This window comes from Centroberyx affinis, unplaced genomic scaffold, assembly GCF_046629955.1.
Source record: "Centroberyx affinis isolate AG114_WGS23_722 - 3 ecotype Tasmania unplaced genomic scaffold, CSIRO-AGI_Caff_v1 ptg002934l_1, whole genome shotgun sequence".
NCBI lineage: Eukaryota > Metazoa > Chordata > Actinopteri > Beryciformes > Berycidae > Centroberyx > Centroberyx affinis.
This window is the reverse complement of record NW_027281053.1, coordinates 142,190-157,683: the sequence shown is the minus strand read 5'-3', so window position 1 is coordinate 157,683 and position 15,494 is coordinate 142,190. Positions and strand designations below refer to the sequence as shown.

General features: G+C 43.3%; 1 protein-coding gene across 5 annotated transcripts in view; it reads left to right on the top strand.

Annotated features, from left to right (window-relative positions):
• Positions 1-358: 358 nt before the first annotated feature.
• The window catches only part of LOC139658634 (kinase D-interacting substrate of 220 kDa B-like), a 46,249-nt gene continuing 31,113 nt past the window's right edge, over positions 359-15,494 (top strand). For 2 of the 5 annotated variants that reach the window (XM_071536773.1, XM_071536772.1), the window contains exons 1-19: positions 359-451; positions 1,246-1,344; positions 3,256-3,354; positions 3,709-3,807; positions 4,272-4,370; positions 5,134-5,331; positions 5,559-5,657; positions 6,182-6,280; positions 6,581-6,679; positions 7,619-7,796; positions 8,052-8,216; positions 8,497-8,676; positions 9,168-9,333; positions 10,432-10,583; positions 11,706-11,806; positions 12,282-12,467; positions 12,805-12,945; positions 14,064-14,301; positions 14,569-14,663. In XM_071536773.1, coding sequence (XP_071392874.1) covers positions 371-451; positions 1,246-1,344; positions 3,256-3,354; positions 3,709-3,807; positions 4,272-4,370; positions 5,134-5,331; positions 5,559-5,657; positions 6,182-6,280; positions 6,581-6,679; positions 7,619-7,796; positions 8,052-8,216; positions 8,497-8,676; positions 9,168-9,333; positions 10,432-10,583; positions 11,706-11,806; positions 12,282-12,467; positions 12,805-12,945; positions 14,064-14,301; positions 14,569-14,663 — 2,574 coding nt within the window. In that variant the 5' untranslated portion in view covers positions 359-370. Of the gene's footprint in view, positions 452-1,048; positions 1,129-1,245; positions 1,345-3,255; positions 3,355-3,705; positions 3,808-4,271; positions 4,371-5,133; positions 5,332-5,558; positions 5,658-6,181; positions 6,281-6,580; positions 6,680-7,618; positions 7,797-8,051; positions 8,217-8,496; positions 8,677-9,167; positions 9,334-10,431; positions 10,584-11,705; positions 11,807-12,281; positions 12,468-12,804; positions 12,946-14,063; positions 14,302-14,568; positions 14,664-15,494 lie in introns of those variants that run through there. The other 3 variants (XM_071536775.1, XM_071536776.1, XM_071536774.1) reach the window with 2 other exon arrangements.

Here is a 15,494-nt window from a genome sequence, read left to right as displayed (position 1 = left end):
TAGGTTATTGTCTCACAAGTTAAAGTTTTATAAAGTGGACACTAGAAATTATATAAATAGAGCACATATGGATGCTCAAATGTAGTGTTGAAGTAAGATGTTTAACATGACCAATAGAATAGCCTACACTTTGTTTGCTCTGTAGGCCATACAATATAAATAGGATCAATAATCAGCTTGGGTTACCAGTATTGGATTTATAATGACACAGAGTTGTCAAATAATGTCACCACCTGTCACCATTTTTCAGTTTGTTCACAGCAGAATACATGATTAATTGTATTTGTAGGTGTATTAAAATCTTCATCTATCACTGTCTCAGCTCTCTCCCGTTCTCTCTCTCCTCTTTCAGAATGGACAGACTCCCCTGATGGTGGCAGCAGAGCAGGGCAATCTGGAGATAGTACAAGAGCTCATTAGGAGGGGAGCCAATGTTAACTTGGACGATGTGGTAAACTTGCACGCGCACACACACACACACAGCTCTGACCACCAAACATTGACACACCCACACACACAGGAATACGTGGCATTGCGGAAATACTTAGAATGCACAAGAGTCAAGGTACAGAGGAACATTGCAGGTGAAAAACAATGTAATTTTAACCACAACATTCACTTAACACCTTGCTGGAAAACAATGTAATTTTAACCACATCATTCACTTAACACCTTGCTGAACTATTGGCCTCAATGTTCCATCTTGCTGAACTCACCACACTGTGGCTTAGTTCACAGCTATTATGAGCCATCATGAGCCATAATGACGACTTATTACACGCTTTTACCTTTGCGTGTTTGAGTAAATGACAGGATCCACCTGTTGGCCAACACCCCGTGTCTTCAAACCCAGCCCCTCACACACGCACACATTCACGAATACGTACACACACACACTTGCGTATGCATGCCCACACACCACACCACTCATTACCATCTCACGCACGTGTAACCTGCTATTACACATGGCACACACACACACGCTCACATCTCACTCTCACACTAACCCAGAGGGATACAGAAGAAGAGAGCAGTACATAGTCGGTCTATCTGCCACGCTCTACTGTCTGACACTTCTGTCTGTACCCTCGGCACCCTGCTCCCATGAGCACCTGGTATGACCAGCTGGTAGGTACACTACTTTCGCTGTTGGACCGTCCCACGCAGGGCTCCGATGGACGCTCATCCAACTGGAATTGGAGTCTGATGGGAGTTTCCAGGGTAACAGGTTGTCTTTGTGTGCAGGACTGCTGGACGGCGCTGATCTCGGCAGCCAAGGAGGGACACATCGAGGTGGTGAGGGAGCTGCTGGAGAACAATGCCAACCTGGAACACAGAGACATGGTGAGAGGATGGAGTTGAGAGAAAAGTGGGGAAGTGGGGGGAGGGAGATATAGGGGAGAGAGTTGCTGCAATTTATCTTTATGTCAAAATGACCAGTTAACATTGGTTTTCTGTTGTTCTGTTATATATGAAAAGCTAAAACTAAACTTCAATCATCATCCAAACTGTGGATATCATATTGTTCCGAATGGCGGTTTTATGGGATCAAGGATGAAGTCAAAGACTATTTTTAGAAATGAGGCCCATGTCAACAGCACGGAGGGAGGGCAGGGGGGTTAAAAAAGAGGTGAGAGAGAGCTGAATTAGGTAGGAAAATAGGGGTGTCGGGTGGACCAAGAACAAGAGACAGTAATGGATCCTGTGTGTATAACTGTGTGTCTTTTGATTTTGTATTTTGCTTTAGGTAATCTGACATATATTTGAAAAACCAAACGGGCAACTAAAAACTTCAGAGGTGAAATAAACTGCTCAAACTTGCACTATAACAAGTTCACCCTTTTAAAATGTAGTCTCCATACAAGTCAAATTATAAAAAGATAAATCATGAGGTCTTCATTCAATATCATGGTTCCTATTCTGTGTAATGAGCTCAGTGCTGGCTGAGTTGAATGATCCATTAGCCTTGAAATGGACATAAAATGAAATTACCTTCAGTGTGATGGTTCCTCTGTAGTAGTAATCCCATTTACTGAGCTCTGGTTGTCTCTCTACATGGGTCTGTGATATGATTCAGTCATGGGATACAGACCTCTCACAGGCAGCCAGCCCTCTACAGGTCTCTCTTAGCAGCTATTCTGTGTATTCATGAGCATAGTGTTGACAACATGCAAATGAGATGCACCTATTTACTAACTGTTGCTGAGCATGTTATGTTTTTGTTGTGTTGTCTGAGCACAAAAAGCAATTTCAAGTTGCCTGTTATCATTGAATAGAGTTTACACTGCAGCCAGGAATACTTGGGGGGGAAAAAGCAATCTTTCCCTTATCCTTTGACTATTTGTCTGGACTACGCCCAGCCTATCAGCTTGAATACTATCATAAGGGGGGAGTGTGCACAGTAACCACCAGTAGGCAGTGGAAGAAATATGTTTAACTTACTTTATTTGCATTAAACTAAGCTTTTTTACGGTTTTGAACATTTTGCTTCCCCATTTTAGCATGCATGATATGAGCTATAGAGTTGATTTGCTTCCATATTTTACCATGGATGATATACAGTACTGTGCAAAAGTCTTAGGCACCCTAGATTTTTTATATACATTTCTTAGAAGTCTTAGATGTTTATTTGTTTTCTGCATTAATGTGTCAGTAGACTGACTGTTTATTGTAAATTTTTGATATTCAGAAACTTTTAATTTCATTAGTTTTGAAAGCATCTTCGCTTTATGGATATCTTTGACATATGCCTAAGACTTTTGCACAGTACTGTATGTTGTAGAGTAGATTTTAAAGCCTTTGTTCTATATTTGATCATGTATGATGCCCATATACAGCATGTTCCCTGGGACTTGATGGAAGTGACTCACGACATCAAGTGAGTCATTGCAGTGTGGTGCGTGTCTAAGCTGCACAGGACAGGTCACAGCCTGTCTGCCTGTAATGACAACAGGATTATAACCAACCACCGTGTATGATACTGTTCACTCACTGGAAAGTGTGTCACCCCAACTGTAAATAGCACATTTTCCTACCACGAAATCTGCTAAGATGTCTTTTTTTAACTAGAGTGGAGAGTGCTGTTGTTGGTATAGAGGTCTCATAGCCTTTTGTAGTGCTGTATTATAGTACTCGTGAAGCAATATGTGCTCACTCTATTCTATTCTATTCTATTCTATTTCCTGTCCACGTAACATGATATTTCTATAAAATCTATACAACCAGACTGTGTTTCTGTATGTGTCTTGTACATAGGGAGGTTGGAGCGCTCTCATGTGGGCGGCCTATAAAGGTCGTACAGCTGTGGCCCAGATGCTGTTGGAGAAAGAAGCGAACCCCAACATCACTGGTCAGGTACTGGGACACTGACTGGATTTATTATCCCTTCACTGCACTTGTCTTTTCTTCCCATGATAAGATAATCTCTGGCATCCACTAGTTCTTTAGTTCTGAAAACAAACATACAAAACTACACAGGCAGTGTTTCAGCTGTACTGGTTTGATGTCAGCATTCTAACGTCACTTGACTGTTACAAAAAAGCCAACGCAACCACAACCCTGTGCTTCGCCTGAGCAGCGCAGTACCTACCCCATCATCTGCTGTTTCAGCCGAGCGAGGCGGCTTAAGGCGCGAGTACACCCACAGGGCCTGACACTGGTCATTAGTTATCGTCAGCATGACCTCAACCCTGTCCTTTGTCCCAGCAGTACAGCGTCTACCCCATTATCTGGGCGGCAGGTCGAGGCCACGGCGAGATTGTCCATCTCCTGCTGCAGCACGGAGCCAAGGTCAACTGCTCGGACAAGGTAACTACATACTAACAAGTGAAGACATTATTTATTTAGTGTTTTTAATCATACGGTTGATGTAGTTGATAGAATATTATCAGGTGATTCAAGTGCCTGGGTCCACATGAACCCCCTGAGCCCTCTCCACAATATAAATGAATGTGGATGGAAAAAAAAGTACAGAGCGCTCAGTCGTCCCAAGACTCAAGATGTTCTTAGTCACTGAATAGATACTGGCTCAGTCATTAGAAGACAGGGACTACACCAAATGGATCATTTGGACCAGACATGATCTTTTCATTAAGTTATAAAAACCTTAGAAAAACTCTTTGAACAGAATGTTATATTAATAATTAAAAAAGCCTCTGGGCTGTTCACCAGATCATCTGTTTCCATCCACTTGCTTAAAGTTTTCATGCACTGTGTCTCTCTCTCTCTTCCTCATCTCTTCCCTTCCCTCCACTTGCCCCTTTTCTCCTCAGTATGGCACCACTCCTCTGATCTGGGCAGCCAGGAAGGGCCACTATGACGGTGTGATGCACCTGCTGGCTAACGGAGCCGATGTGGACCAGGAAGGAGCAGTAAGTAGATTGTAGATTACCTGTATGTATGGTTGTCTACTCGGAGCGTGTTTTTCAGTAGCGTTCAATAGAGATCCAAGAATACAGTGCTGTTATCTCGCAACCAACATTTCAAAGTGATCTCATTTGAGACTGATCTCAAAAGTAAAGCCTTTTTAGACAGCATGCATATTACAGTCTACATGACCAGTTTATTACTTTGCTCTGTGGGCTGCACAATTGTGTATAATCATATTTCACTTTATTAATTATTAATCGGTTATTAATCAGTTTTCCAAAGTGTGTGAACTACAATGACCTACAATGACATAATTCATTACACATATGACGCAGTGAATCTGTGTTCCTTTGAGTTGCGGTGTGTCTGTGCTGACACAAACTGAATGGAGACAGCTAATGTTGCAATACCATTAGCTTATACTGGATTGAGAGACTTTAGTGCCTGAAAATATGAGTTGCTGGGCTCGCTAAATGAAACAAGTCCTCAATAAATCCCCCTCCCAATGCCACCAAAGTAAATTAACAACCTGTTGGAAACAGTGTTTGTTGCTGTAAAGAAAAATCTCCAGCTATAAAGTGATATAGCCTAGGTGACATGTTGTCCAGCCACTGTCAACATACAGTATATCATATTGAACGCCAACCAAAATGTTCAAACCCAGTGGAATGTTGAAACGGTAAATGTGTAGGAACAGCTTTACTCAAAAAGTGCAAATTTAGGTTGCTGCTGCCTGTTTTTGAAATGCTCCCGGTGTCTTCTCAGAACTCGATGACGGCTCTGATCGTGGCGGTGAAGGGTGGCTTCACCGAGGTCGTCAAGGAGCTGCTGAAGAGGAACCCGAACGTCAACATGACGGACAAGGACGGCAACACGGCCCTGGCCATCGCCGCCAAGGAGGGACACACCGAGATCGTCCAGGACCTGCTGGACGCCGGCACCTACGTCAACATTCCGGACAGGGTGAGGTCACCCCACCCATCATCACCCTGGAACTTGACATGACTGGACGATGTAGAGTGGTTGATGTTGGATTTAGTGTGGTGAGGGTCTGTGTAGTTGCATATCTTGATATTAATGTCTCTGTCGCTGTCTCTCTCTGTCTGTTTCTCCCTTTCTTTCTTTCTTTCTTTCTTTCTTTCTTTCTTTCTTTCTTTCTTTTTGTCTCTCTCTCTCTCTCTCTCTGTCAGAGTGGGGAGACGGTGCTGATTGGAGCGGTGAGGGGAGGTCATGTGGAGATAGTCAGAGCCCTGCTGAACAAATACGCTGATATTGACGTCACGGGCCAGGTAGGAGCTCCTCTCCCGCTGTCTTATTGATGTCTAAAGGCAAGCAGGAGGCTGTCTCATTTTACAAGATACTGGCTGGGTTTATTTGGCTCTCTTGTTTTTCGCAACCTTTCATCGAGTGAACTTTCATTCTTGGGTCAAGAATTTACATCAGTGGATTATATCAACAGGCACAGCTTGACACATCACTCATATTGCCAGACATAGTTCAAAATAAACTACATTTTCAGGTAGTAGAAATGAGGGGAACATTAGGGTATTCCTCTGTTTTTTCCCTCTATGCTTGGGTTAATTGCTGTGAAAATTGTAAATTGTTTTGAAAATTGGAAAAAGTGTTGTTTTTTTTTCTTTCTCTATATTCCTCAATAAAACGTTTAAACAAGAAAATAAACTACATTTTTAGCCACTGCACAATAAGGCCATGCTGTTTAAACACTAAGTCATAGCCTTGTTTATGTTTCTGCCACACTGTGTAGTTTTCCAGTGATAAATCAAACTATTGGCCTTGTCTCTCCTCATATCAGGATGGAAAGACTGCCCTCTACTGGGCTGTGGAGAAAGGCAACGCAAGCATGGTGAGAGACATCCTGCAGTGTAACCCAGACACTGAGAGCTGCACCAAGGTATGACACACTCAAGCCGGGAAGACCAAAGAGAGTAAAACACACTCTCTCTTAACCTTTGACTTTGCTTGATTACTTCTAGCATATTTACTTGAAACTTTTCATCTGGTTCAGATACACAGTAACCATCAGCTTTTGACTGGGACTGGAAAGCATTCAGATTTACAGTATTATTCTAGATAATGTGTTCAAGTTTCTCTTGGCTCTTAGTAACTAGTATTCTTGCAGAACCCTTACTGTAGCAATTGTGTGTCTGTGTGTGTGTGTGTGTGTGTGTTTGTGTGTGTGTGTGTGTTTTAGGAGGCAGAAACCCCCCTTATCAAAGCCACCAAGATGAGAAACATAGAGGTAGTGGAGCTGCTGCTGGATAAAGGGGCCAAGGTGTCTGCTGTGGACAAGGTACTGTTCAAAACCTACTTACACTCAAAACATACTTACACAGAAAAAAATCATTACAACAATACCCTCTCTTTGCTTTGTGTGGTTCCAACCATCTGGCATGTCATTGTTTTGTTAGATAGTTAATCATCCTCATAGCAAAAATATGAAAATGTGTTTGTGGTGCTATAATCCCAGTAAGACTACAGTGGGACATGGGAAAAGTATGGGGGTCATTTCCATTTCTTGAAAAATTTTGGAAATTGTCTAGAAAAGTCTGCAAAATATGGAAACAACCAATTTTCAGTCCTGGTATACACATGTCCACACATGTAGTTGCAGACCTGCTGCCATTTCAGATGTTGAGTGTGATTGTTGTAAGAATCAATCTTCTGCTGTAAAGTGATATGGCCTAGTGAACACTCATTGCCAAACCACTATCAGCATACATTAAATCTTCAAATGAATTTGAGAAATTAAGGTCTGGAAATCTGAAAATGAAAATGTATAGGAAAGCTGGCATGCCAAAAAGAGAGAAAATTCTTGACTCAAACATTTCTTCATCACAGCATCTGATGTTTTGACTCTACCCATCATCTTCAGGAGTGTGCTAGGTGTCACATATGAATAAATGTGTGACTAAGTGTAAAAATTTGCTGGTTTCAGCTTGTGCTTTCCCATTTTGCATATTCTACTGTTTGTTTAATCTCTGTTTATCCAGAGATGGTTGACTGAGCATGAATGTCCTTCTTTATCAACACCATGAAACAGTGTATATATGAAACATCATATATACACTGTTTCACACTTAAGTGCTGCCCAGTATAACCAGTATCCTACTGTTGGCCACTAAGCAGTTAAGGGTTAGGGCTTTGCTTAAGGATGTTTGTAAATACAGGAATCAGTTGTCAGTTTGTCAAGATACAGGAATCAGTCTTTTTCATCTCTTTCATTAACCAGAAAGGAGACACGCCCCTTCATATCGCCATTCGAGGGCGAAGCCGCAAGTTGGCCGAGCTGCTGCTGAGGAACCCCAAAGATGGCCGCCTGCTGTACCGCCCCAACAAGGCTGGAGAGACACCATACAACATCGACTGCACCCACCAGAAAAGCATCCTCACTCAGATATTTGGAGCCAGTAGGACCCGTTTCTCCATATTATTCAGAATGAAATGCGGGACAAAATGAGCTCATAGCCTGTTGTTTACCCTACATTGAAAGAGATTTCGCTGCTTCACTATCTTAATCTCATTTATCACTTTTTCTCTCCTCTCCTTGTTTCTCCCTATCTCTACATCAATCATTCTATCTACTCCACTCTCTCCCCATCTCCCCTTCTCTCCCTTCTTCTGTCCTTCCCTCTCCACTGCCTTTCTACCTCTCTTACTCTCAGAACACCTATCCCCGACCGAGTCAGATGGGGACATGTTGGGTTATGACCTGTATAGCAGCGCCCTGGCAGACATCCTGAGTGAGCCCACCATGCAGCCGCCCATCTGCGTTGGCCTGTACGCCCAGTGGGGCAGCGGCAAGTCTTTTCTTCTTAAGAAACTGGAGGGTAAGTAATCCCAGAGCTCATACAGTGATGAAAAGTACAGTATTGTGATAATTAAAACAGTTGACTATCAAAGAGCTTTTGTTTCCTTAAACGCTGTATCATTCACCTATCTAGTGTGTTTTGTGCTTAGATTCTCTGATTGCCTCATATTCTCATCTAGTGATTTATATTCCCATCTGCCTTCATGCTTAAGGCTTTAAATGTCTGACATGAGATTTTTCTCTGGTCCTGACTTATCCTGTTCCTCACTCCCCTGCTTCTTCTTCTCCTCCTTCATCAGATGAGATGAAGACGTTCGCTGGCCAGCAGATAGAGCCGTTGTTCCAGTTCTCCTGGTTGGTGGTCTTCCTCACCCTGCTGCTATGTGGCTCGGTGGCCCTGGTCTTGGGCTTCACCGTCGACCCCAAGCTGGCCATCGCCGTCTCGCTCAGCCTCCTCGCCCTGCTCTACATCTTCTTTGGTGAGGGGACAGACTAGCTACAGATGCAGTACTGACGGGAATACTGATACTTGCTCAAGGGCACTTCACCAGGGCAGAAGCTCAAACCCAGTTGCTCCAGTTTATGGACAATCCCTGTGTTTACTATGCCACCCTGCTGCCAAAGAGGTTGTAGAGGGTGTAGAGCTACAGCAATGGCACCCAAAAATAATCTTCAGATAAAAGAAAAAGAGGTTAATAGATAACAAATTCTCTATTCATACAAAGTGAGCTTTTCCCATATGATGCTTTTGAGACATACAGTTTTGCTCACTAGAGGGAGCTGTTATACAGCCAATATCGAAGCTGATGACTCAAGTTTAGAATCAAACTTTTGTTCATGTTGTGCCTTAAGAAGAGAACTTTCTAGAACCACTATAAGAATGGATGAATAATAGCGAAATGGCATTGTAAAGCTTTTGAGGAAATTGGGCATTTCAGCTAGACTTTACCGGCTTTTCTCCTGTCTCCAGTGTTGGTGTACTTCGGAAGCCGTCGTGAGAGGGAGAGCTGGAACTGGGCCTGGGTCATCAGCACCCGTCTGGCCCGCCAGGTCGGCTACCTGGAGCTGCTGCTCAAACTGATGTTCGTCAACCCCCCCGAGCTTCCTGAACAGACCACCCGCGCCCTGCCTGTCAGGTGACAGTGACACACACACACACACACGGTCACACACAATCGCTACAGTTGGTGTTCTGTTAGAGTATTAGCTCCTCAGGGGCAAGACAAATACAGAAAAAGTCTTATGTAGATAAGTACAGTCCTATGATGCATTCATGACAATGACAAAGTCTTTCGTAATTTCTCACGAAGAAGACTGTGGGAGTTGTGTGAAAATTCGCAGCTAAGTTATGAACATTGATAGTAGTGTTAGTGTCAGCAATAGCGTACATCCTCCACTCAATCAATCCTCATCACATACTGTATATATTCCTGACGTATTTGTCCATGCTGGGGGGTGAGGGGGTGATAGACACACACATAGTTTGTGTGGTGTAGGCGTGATGACTTTAATTGAAAGGTAGCTTTTAAATGTGCAAGGAAGGGCCATTTTTACATCTAAATTATAGTGTACTGTAAGTCCTCACAGTCAAGAAAAAAACTGATGAACAAGTATGAGGAGGTAGAGCACTCCCAATATGAAGTGGTAGCAGAAGACACTCACACGGGACAAAGTGTTTAGGCTTTGTGCTGGTTCTAAATAAATCAACTGAAGCATCATTTTTGGCCCTGCTTGTGCTTCCCCATTTGCGTGTCTTGCACTAGGCTACATTTTAAATGACCAAAAATTTAAATGGGCAAAAAATCGGCAATGGAATTTCCACTGGAGATAGACTGAATGGAATTATTAGTATTTGTCCAATCACCTAACCCTAATCCACAATTAAATTTATATTTTCACAATAATACAACTTTGACTTCCTTTTACTAAATAGATACTGCTCTACAGAGAACAGATATGATTTGTAGAAAATGATTTTCTATGACGAAAGCTTGACAAAGATTGACAGCGTGCAGGTAGAGGAGTGAAGTGTCTCAAATTAACTAATCTGAATTTGCCTTTTGATGACCACAGCACTGTGGTGATAGTACCACTGATTATTACACTGGTAAAAACACTGTTATAATGAATGCTTCAGTCCCAGTCCCACCCTGCTGGTGGTTGCTGTGTATCTGACCAAGATAGAACATCAGTTTCCTGTCTTTGACTCACATGTCATGTCACATGTCATGCAGGTTCTTGTTCACAGATTACAACCGTCTGTCCAGTGTCGGTGGGGAAACCTCCATGGCAGAGATGATCGCCACCCTCTCAGACGCCTGTGAGAGGGAGTTTGGCTTCATGGCCACCAGGCTATTCAGGGTGTTCAAGAAAGACGAGATCCAAGGTGAGATCCATTGTCTTTTGGCTTTAGATGTCAGTCATGTTATGACCCTTCAGCCAGCTGGCACACACAATCACAATCAAATCACACACTTTACAGATTTGCTCATTGACTGCCCAATTGTAGGTTACTGCTAATACACAGGAAAGAAATGATGATCGCAGTAGTAGGAGTAAATACTGCTTGCCACCATGTTTTTGTTGACTTCAAAATATATAACACTTGTGTTTGAGTTTGCACAGATAGCGAAAACCTTACCCAGGCTATTCTAACCAAGTTATAAAGTTTACATCTGTCAACACAAAACCAGGGGGGTATTTCACAAATAGGATTAGAAAATTACCCAGATAACTGTGAAAAAGATTATGCTGTATCCTGGTGATAGTGATTTGAATCTGTAAAACAAAATTTGAATCTTTCGTAGTCATCTGGCTACCTTTCTAATAGAGCTGCAACGATTAATCAATTAATCGATTAGTTGTCAATTAAATTAATCGCCAACTATTTTGATAATCGATTAATCCGTTTGAGTAATTTTTTAAGAAAAATAAGTCAAAATTCTCTAATTCCAGCTTCTTAAATGTGAATATTTTCTGGTTTCTTTACTCCTCTATGACAGTAAACTGAATATCTTTGGGTTGTGGACAAAACAAGACATTTGAGGACGTCATCTTGGGCTTTGGGAAACACTGATCGACATTTTTCACCATTTTCTGACATTTTATAGACCAAACAACTAATCGATTAATCGAGAAAATAATCAACAGATTAATCGACAATGAAAATAATCGTAGTTGCAGCCCTACTTTCTAATCCTGCTTTGTGAAACCCCCCCGGTTGCTTGAGTAACTAGGTTAATTCTCTGTGCTTGTAAACATAGCCAGTGCTGAAAACTCCCCGTTTAATTTAATCTTTTCCCCTTCATCTACATCTCCCTTCTCATTATCAAAGTATTAAGTGGACTTAGTAGGTGAAACAAGTGGCCATGTCTGCTCAGTCTGTGTTGAGAAAACAGTTGTTCTTAATAATTTGTACACTGTGTCTTCCTTACTCCCTCTTGTATTCCCCCTTGCTTTCCCTTTCTCTCTTTCTAATTACCCTCCACCTCCCACCTCCTCACCCCAGGTAAGAAGTGGAAGAAAACCTGCTGTGTGCCGTCCTTTGTGCTGTTTGCTCTGACGCTCGGCTGCCTGATCACCGGTATGGCCCTGCTGGCTATCTTCAAGGTGGGTAAAAAGCAATGAGAAAAGCTTGGCTGCAGTGTGTATTTGGATTGTTTCTGAGTTACTCCAACAGCCAGACAGAGAGCATATATTCTAATGAAAAGTAAGGCTAATATATACTGTATGTGTTTTCACTGAAGACAGAACTACTATCCCAGCCTTTCGATGCTCTAGCTGTTTCAAATCAGTTCTCTAACTTTAACTCTGATTCATGTTCACTGAGATGGCTCTGTGTAAATTTATACATATACATTTTAAGAGAGTGGGCAGACCACACACACAGTTAGTATATTTTTATTCTTTATTTAGACAGTGGGGATGTAGAGAAGGAGACAGAGTAGGTGAGACACAGCAAAGAAAGCTCTAGCGGGACTCAATCCCAGGCTGGTGGGGCTGCACATGTGGGATTTAACCAGCTGAATATCTCTGGACACGGCTCTGCTTAAATCTAATCAATTTTAATACTTTGATCTCCCAGGTGGATCCTGAGAACCTGACGGTGAATGCGGTGCTGATAGCCATGGCCAGCGTTGTGGGCCTGGCCTTACTGCTCAACTGTAAGACCTGGTGGCAGGTGGCCGACTCTGTCCTCAACTCCCAGAGGAAACGCCTGCACAGCGCTGCCAACAACTTGCACAAACTCAAGAGTGAAGGATTTATGAAGGTACAATTAATACACTTTTGTCCTTGTACCTCAGCGGTGTTGGGTGCAAAACTTGGGGCATCCTGGTGTCAAAGCCAAGGGGCATACCATATGCTCATGATGCTTTAGGTTCAAATCTGACCGATTCCCTTTGTCACATAAAACAATTTTTAAATGTATATTTTGTATCTCTCTTACCAGGAGAAACTATATTTAGTCACACAGTTGTCACTTTAAATTTGCTTAAACAGAACAAGTTACACTCTGGCTTTGGTTGAGTAGTGATATTATCTTTATGGTATTAGTGTCTTTCACGATTGAGCCACTGAGAATTTATTTTATCCCCGTCTGACACCAGGTTCTGAAGCATGAGGTGGAGCTGATGTCCAAGATGGCCAAGACCATTGATGGTTTCACCCAGAACCAAACACGCATGGCCGTCATCATCGACGGGCTGGACGCCTGTGAACAGGACAGAGTGCTGCAGATGCTGGACACGGTGCGTGTTTGCATGTGTGTTTGTTTGCGTCGGCGCATATACTATGTGTGCAGCTTACCCTAGCTGATAACAAGATAATACGAAAGAATTAAGTTATTCAATATCCGTCACTCATGTAAATTTATAGCCATGAGAAGAGCTGTTGTGGAGAAGCTGCCACGTGGCCTTACCTTCCAGTGGCTCTTTCACCTGCGCACACAGAGCCCACACAGCTCCGGTGCAGCGCAGCAGCCGCCCTGGTCTTCCCAGCTGTCTCAACTCGCCTCCAAGTTCAGATTCCTCCTCCCAGCTGGTGTAATAGAATTTCCTACAGCCAAATGTTATTATTTGGTGGAGTAATCCCCCGGAGGATGGCAGCCTCCTGTGTGCTAATGTAATCTTCTCATCTCGGCAAGCGCCTCCCAGCCACTATGAAACCATCTTCTGTTCCGAGAGATTCAACCATGGTACTCCTAAATGCATAGTGTTTTTTTTTGTAGGATTCCACAAATTACCAAATGACATTTTTTAAATTTAAAAAGATATTCAAACTACATATTTTTCCCACTGAGTAATATAGATGTATGATATAACCATCATGAGATAGTGACCCAATTGATGCTGCTGACAACTGCTGTAGAGAAGGAGGTTCATTAGCCTGTGAGGCGAGCCTGAGGGTGCTGGCCAGGATTTAGCAAACCATGAACGTATGTAGCACAAATCAATGTCCTGTGACATTTGGACAATGTCCCTTAGTTAGCAGAGTGGAAATCCCCCGCACCATGTGCTGCTGACAGTCAGCAACAGTCATTAAGTTAAACTAGCAGTTGAAGCGTTCATGACTATTAGTGCTGGTTTTCATGTTCTTGACTGATTGGATTGTAATCTGTCCATTTTGACATGAAGTTAGTAGACATGGCTCCATTGAATCTGATGTGTCAGGACAAGGGTGAACTAAAACATTGAACCAAACCAAACTTAAGCATCCAAGTTCATGACCCTGTGACTGCAAGGTCCAGAGCAGTAGCCGAACCGGTCGGTATCATAGTTTGACAGATGCTTCCTATATAATCACAAACATACTGTACATACAGTATAACACTCCAACACACCAACCTGTGGTTCCTTTCCCCTGCCAGGTGAGGGTGCTGTTCTCCAAAGGCCCCTTTATCTCCATCTTTGCCAGCGACCCCCACATCATCATCAAAGCCATCAACCAGAACCTCAACAGCGTGCTGAGAGACTCCAACATCAACGGCCACGACTACATGAGGAACATCGTCCACCTGCCTGTCTTCCTCAACAGCCGAGGCCTCAGTACGGCCAAGAAGCTCTGCATGGCAGCCCCCACTAACGGAGAGGTGTTGCCTGCTGAGGGTAAAGGACATGGGCCTACACACAGCACATTTTAATTTATACACATAATTTATACAAGGAAGTAAGTTAAGTTGGGAAATTTGATGAATTTAAAAGTTCAGTAAAAGCCGCAATTTTATTAGAGCCATTTTGTTTAAAAGACTCTCTCTCCCTTTCTCTGTCTCTCTGTATCGCTTTCTGTCTCTCTTGCTTAATCTCCATCTGTCTCTCTCTCTCTCTCTGTCTCTTTTTCCATCTCTCCCTCTCCCTCTCCCTCCTCCTCCCCAGGATGGCACGAAGACATGGACAGGAAGCTGTCCCAGAACAGCCTGGGTCTGGGAGACCAGGCCAAGTTTGGCAGCAAGAACGCCCTCAACCGCAGGGTAAAACCAGCCATTCTACTTGCCACCCTAATTAGACACTCTTCACACCCCACCCCAAACCACAACAACCAACAGGAAACAACAACAACAACACACTCCAGAGAAGCCTTTGGTACCATATTAAATTTGTGACGATCGTTTTGTTTATGAAGCTACGTAAAATACATGTGCTCACTTTCCCACCACACCCAAGTAATCCGCAAATATCACGGGGCTGGAAATGAATGCTTGACGACTTGACATTAATCAAGACTAAATTAAAATGCAGTTAGTCCACCACAACTGGAACAGCAAACACCAAAGGCCACATATAGGTTTAGCCAGCAAAGGGTGAGAGATGAAGCCCTGGAAACCCTCACTGCTCTCTCTTCTCTGCTCCGTCCCTGAAGGAGGGTTCAATAGGCGTGGTGTTGGCAGGCAGGGCTGAGGGCAGAGGACAGAAGGAGACACAGAGCAATGGAGAGAGAGAGAGAGATGCTCGGTGTGCGGCCAAGGTTCCTGGTGTAATTGATGTAATGGCTGTTTATCCTTCCTGCTGCGCTGCCACAGCCTAATGACAAGGCCTAGCAGCAGTGGGTCCCTGTGACAAAACACTGGCACCAGGTCTGCTGGCAGGAGGCTAAGTGACTCTGCTGCTGTCGCTGCTGCCTTCTTCCCCCCTGCGAGACCCCCCCAACCCCCCTTCTCTTCCTTCCCGCCTCCCTCTCTTGTTTATTTGTTTGACATTTGTTTGTACTCCTGATTTATCTGGTACCCTCCATTATTGGCGTTGGCCCTTTTATTACAGGGTGGTGCGCTCTTTTTATTTGCCCTCCACCACTAGCTGGCTCT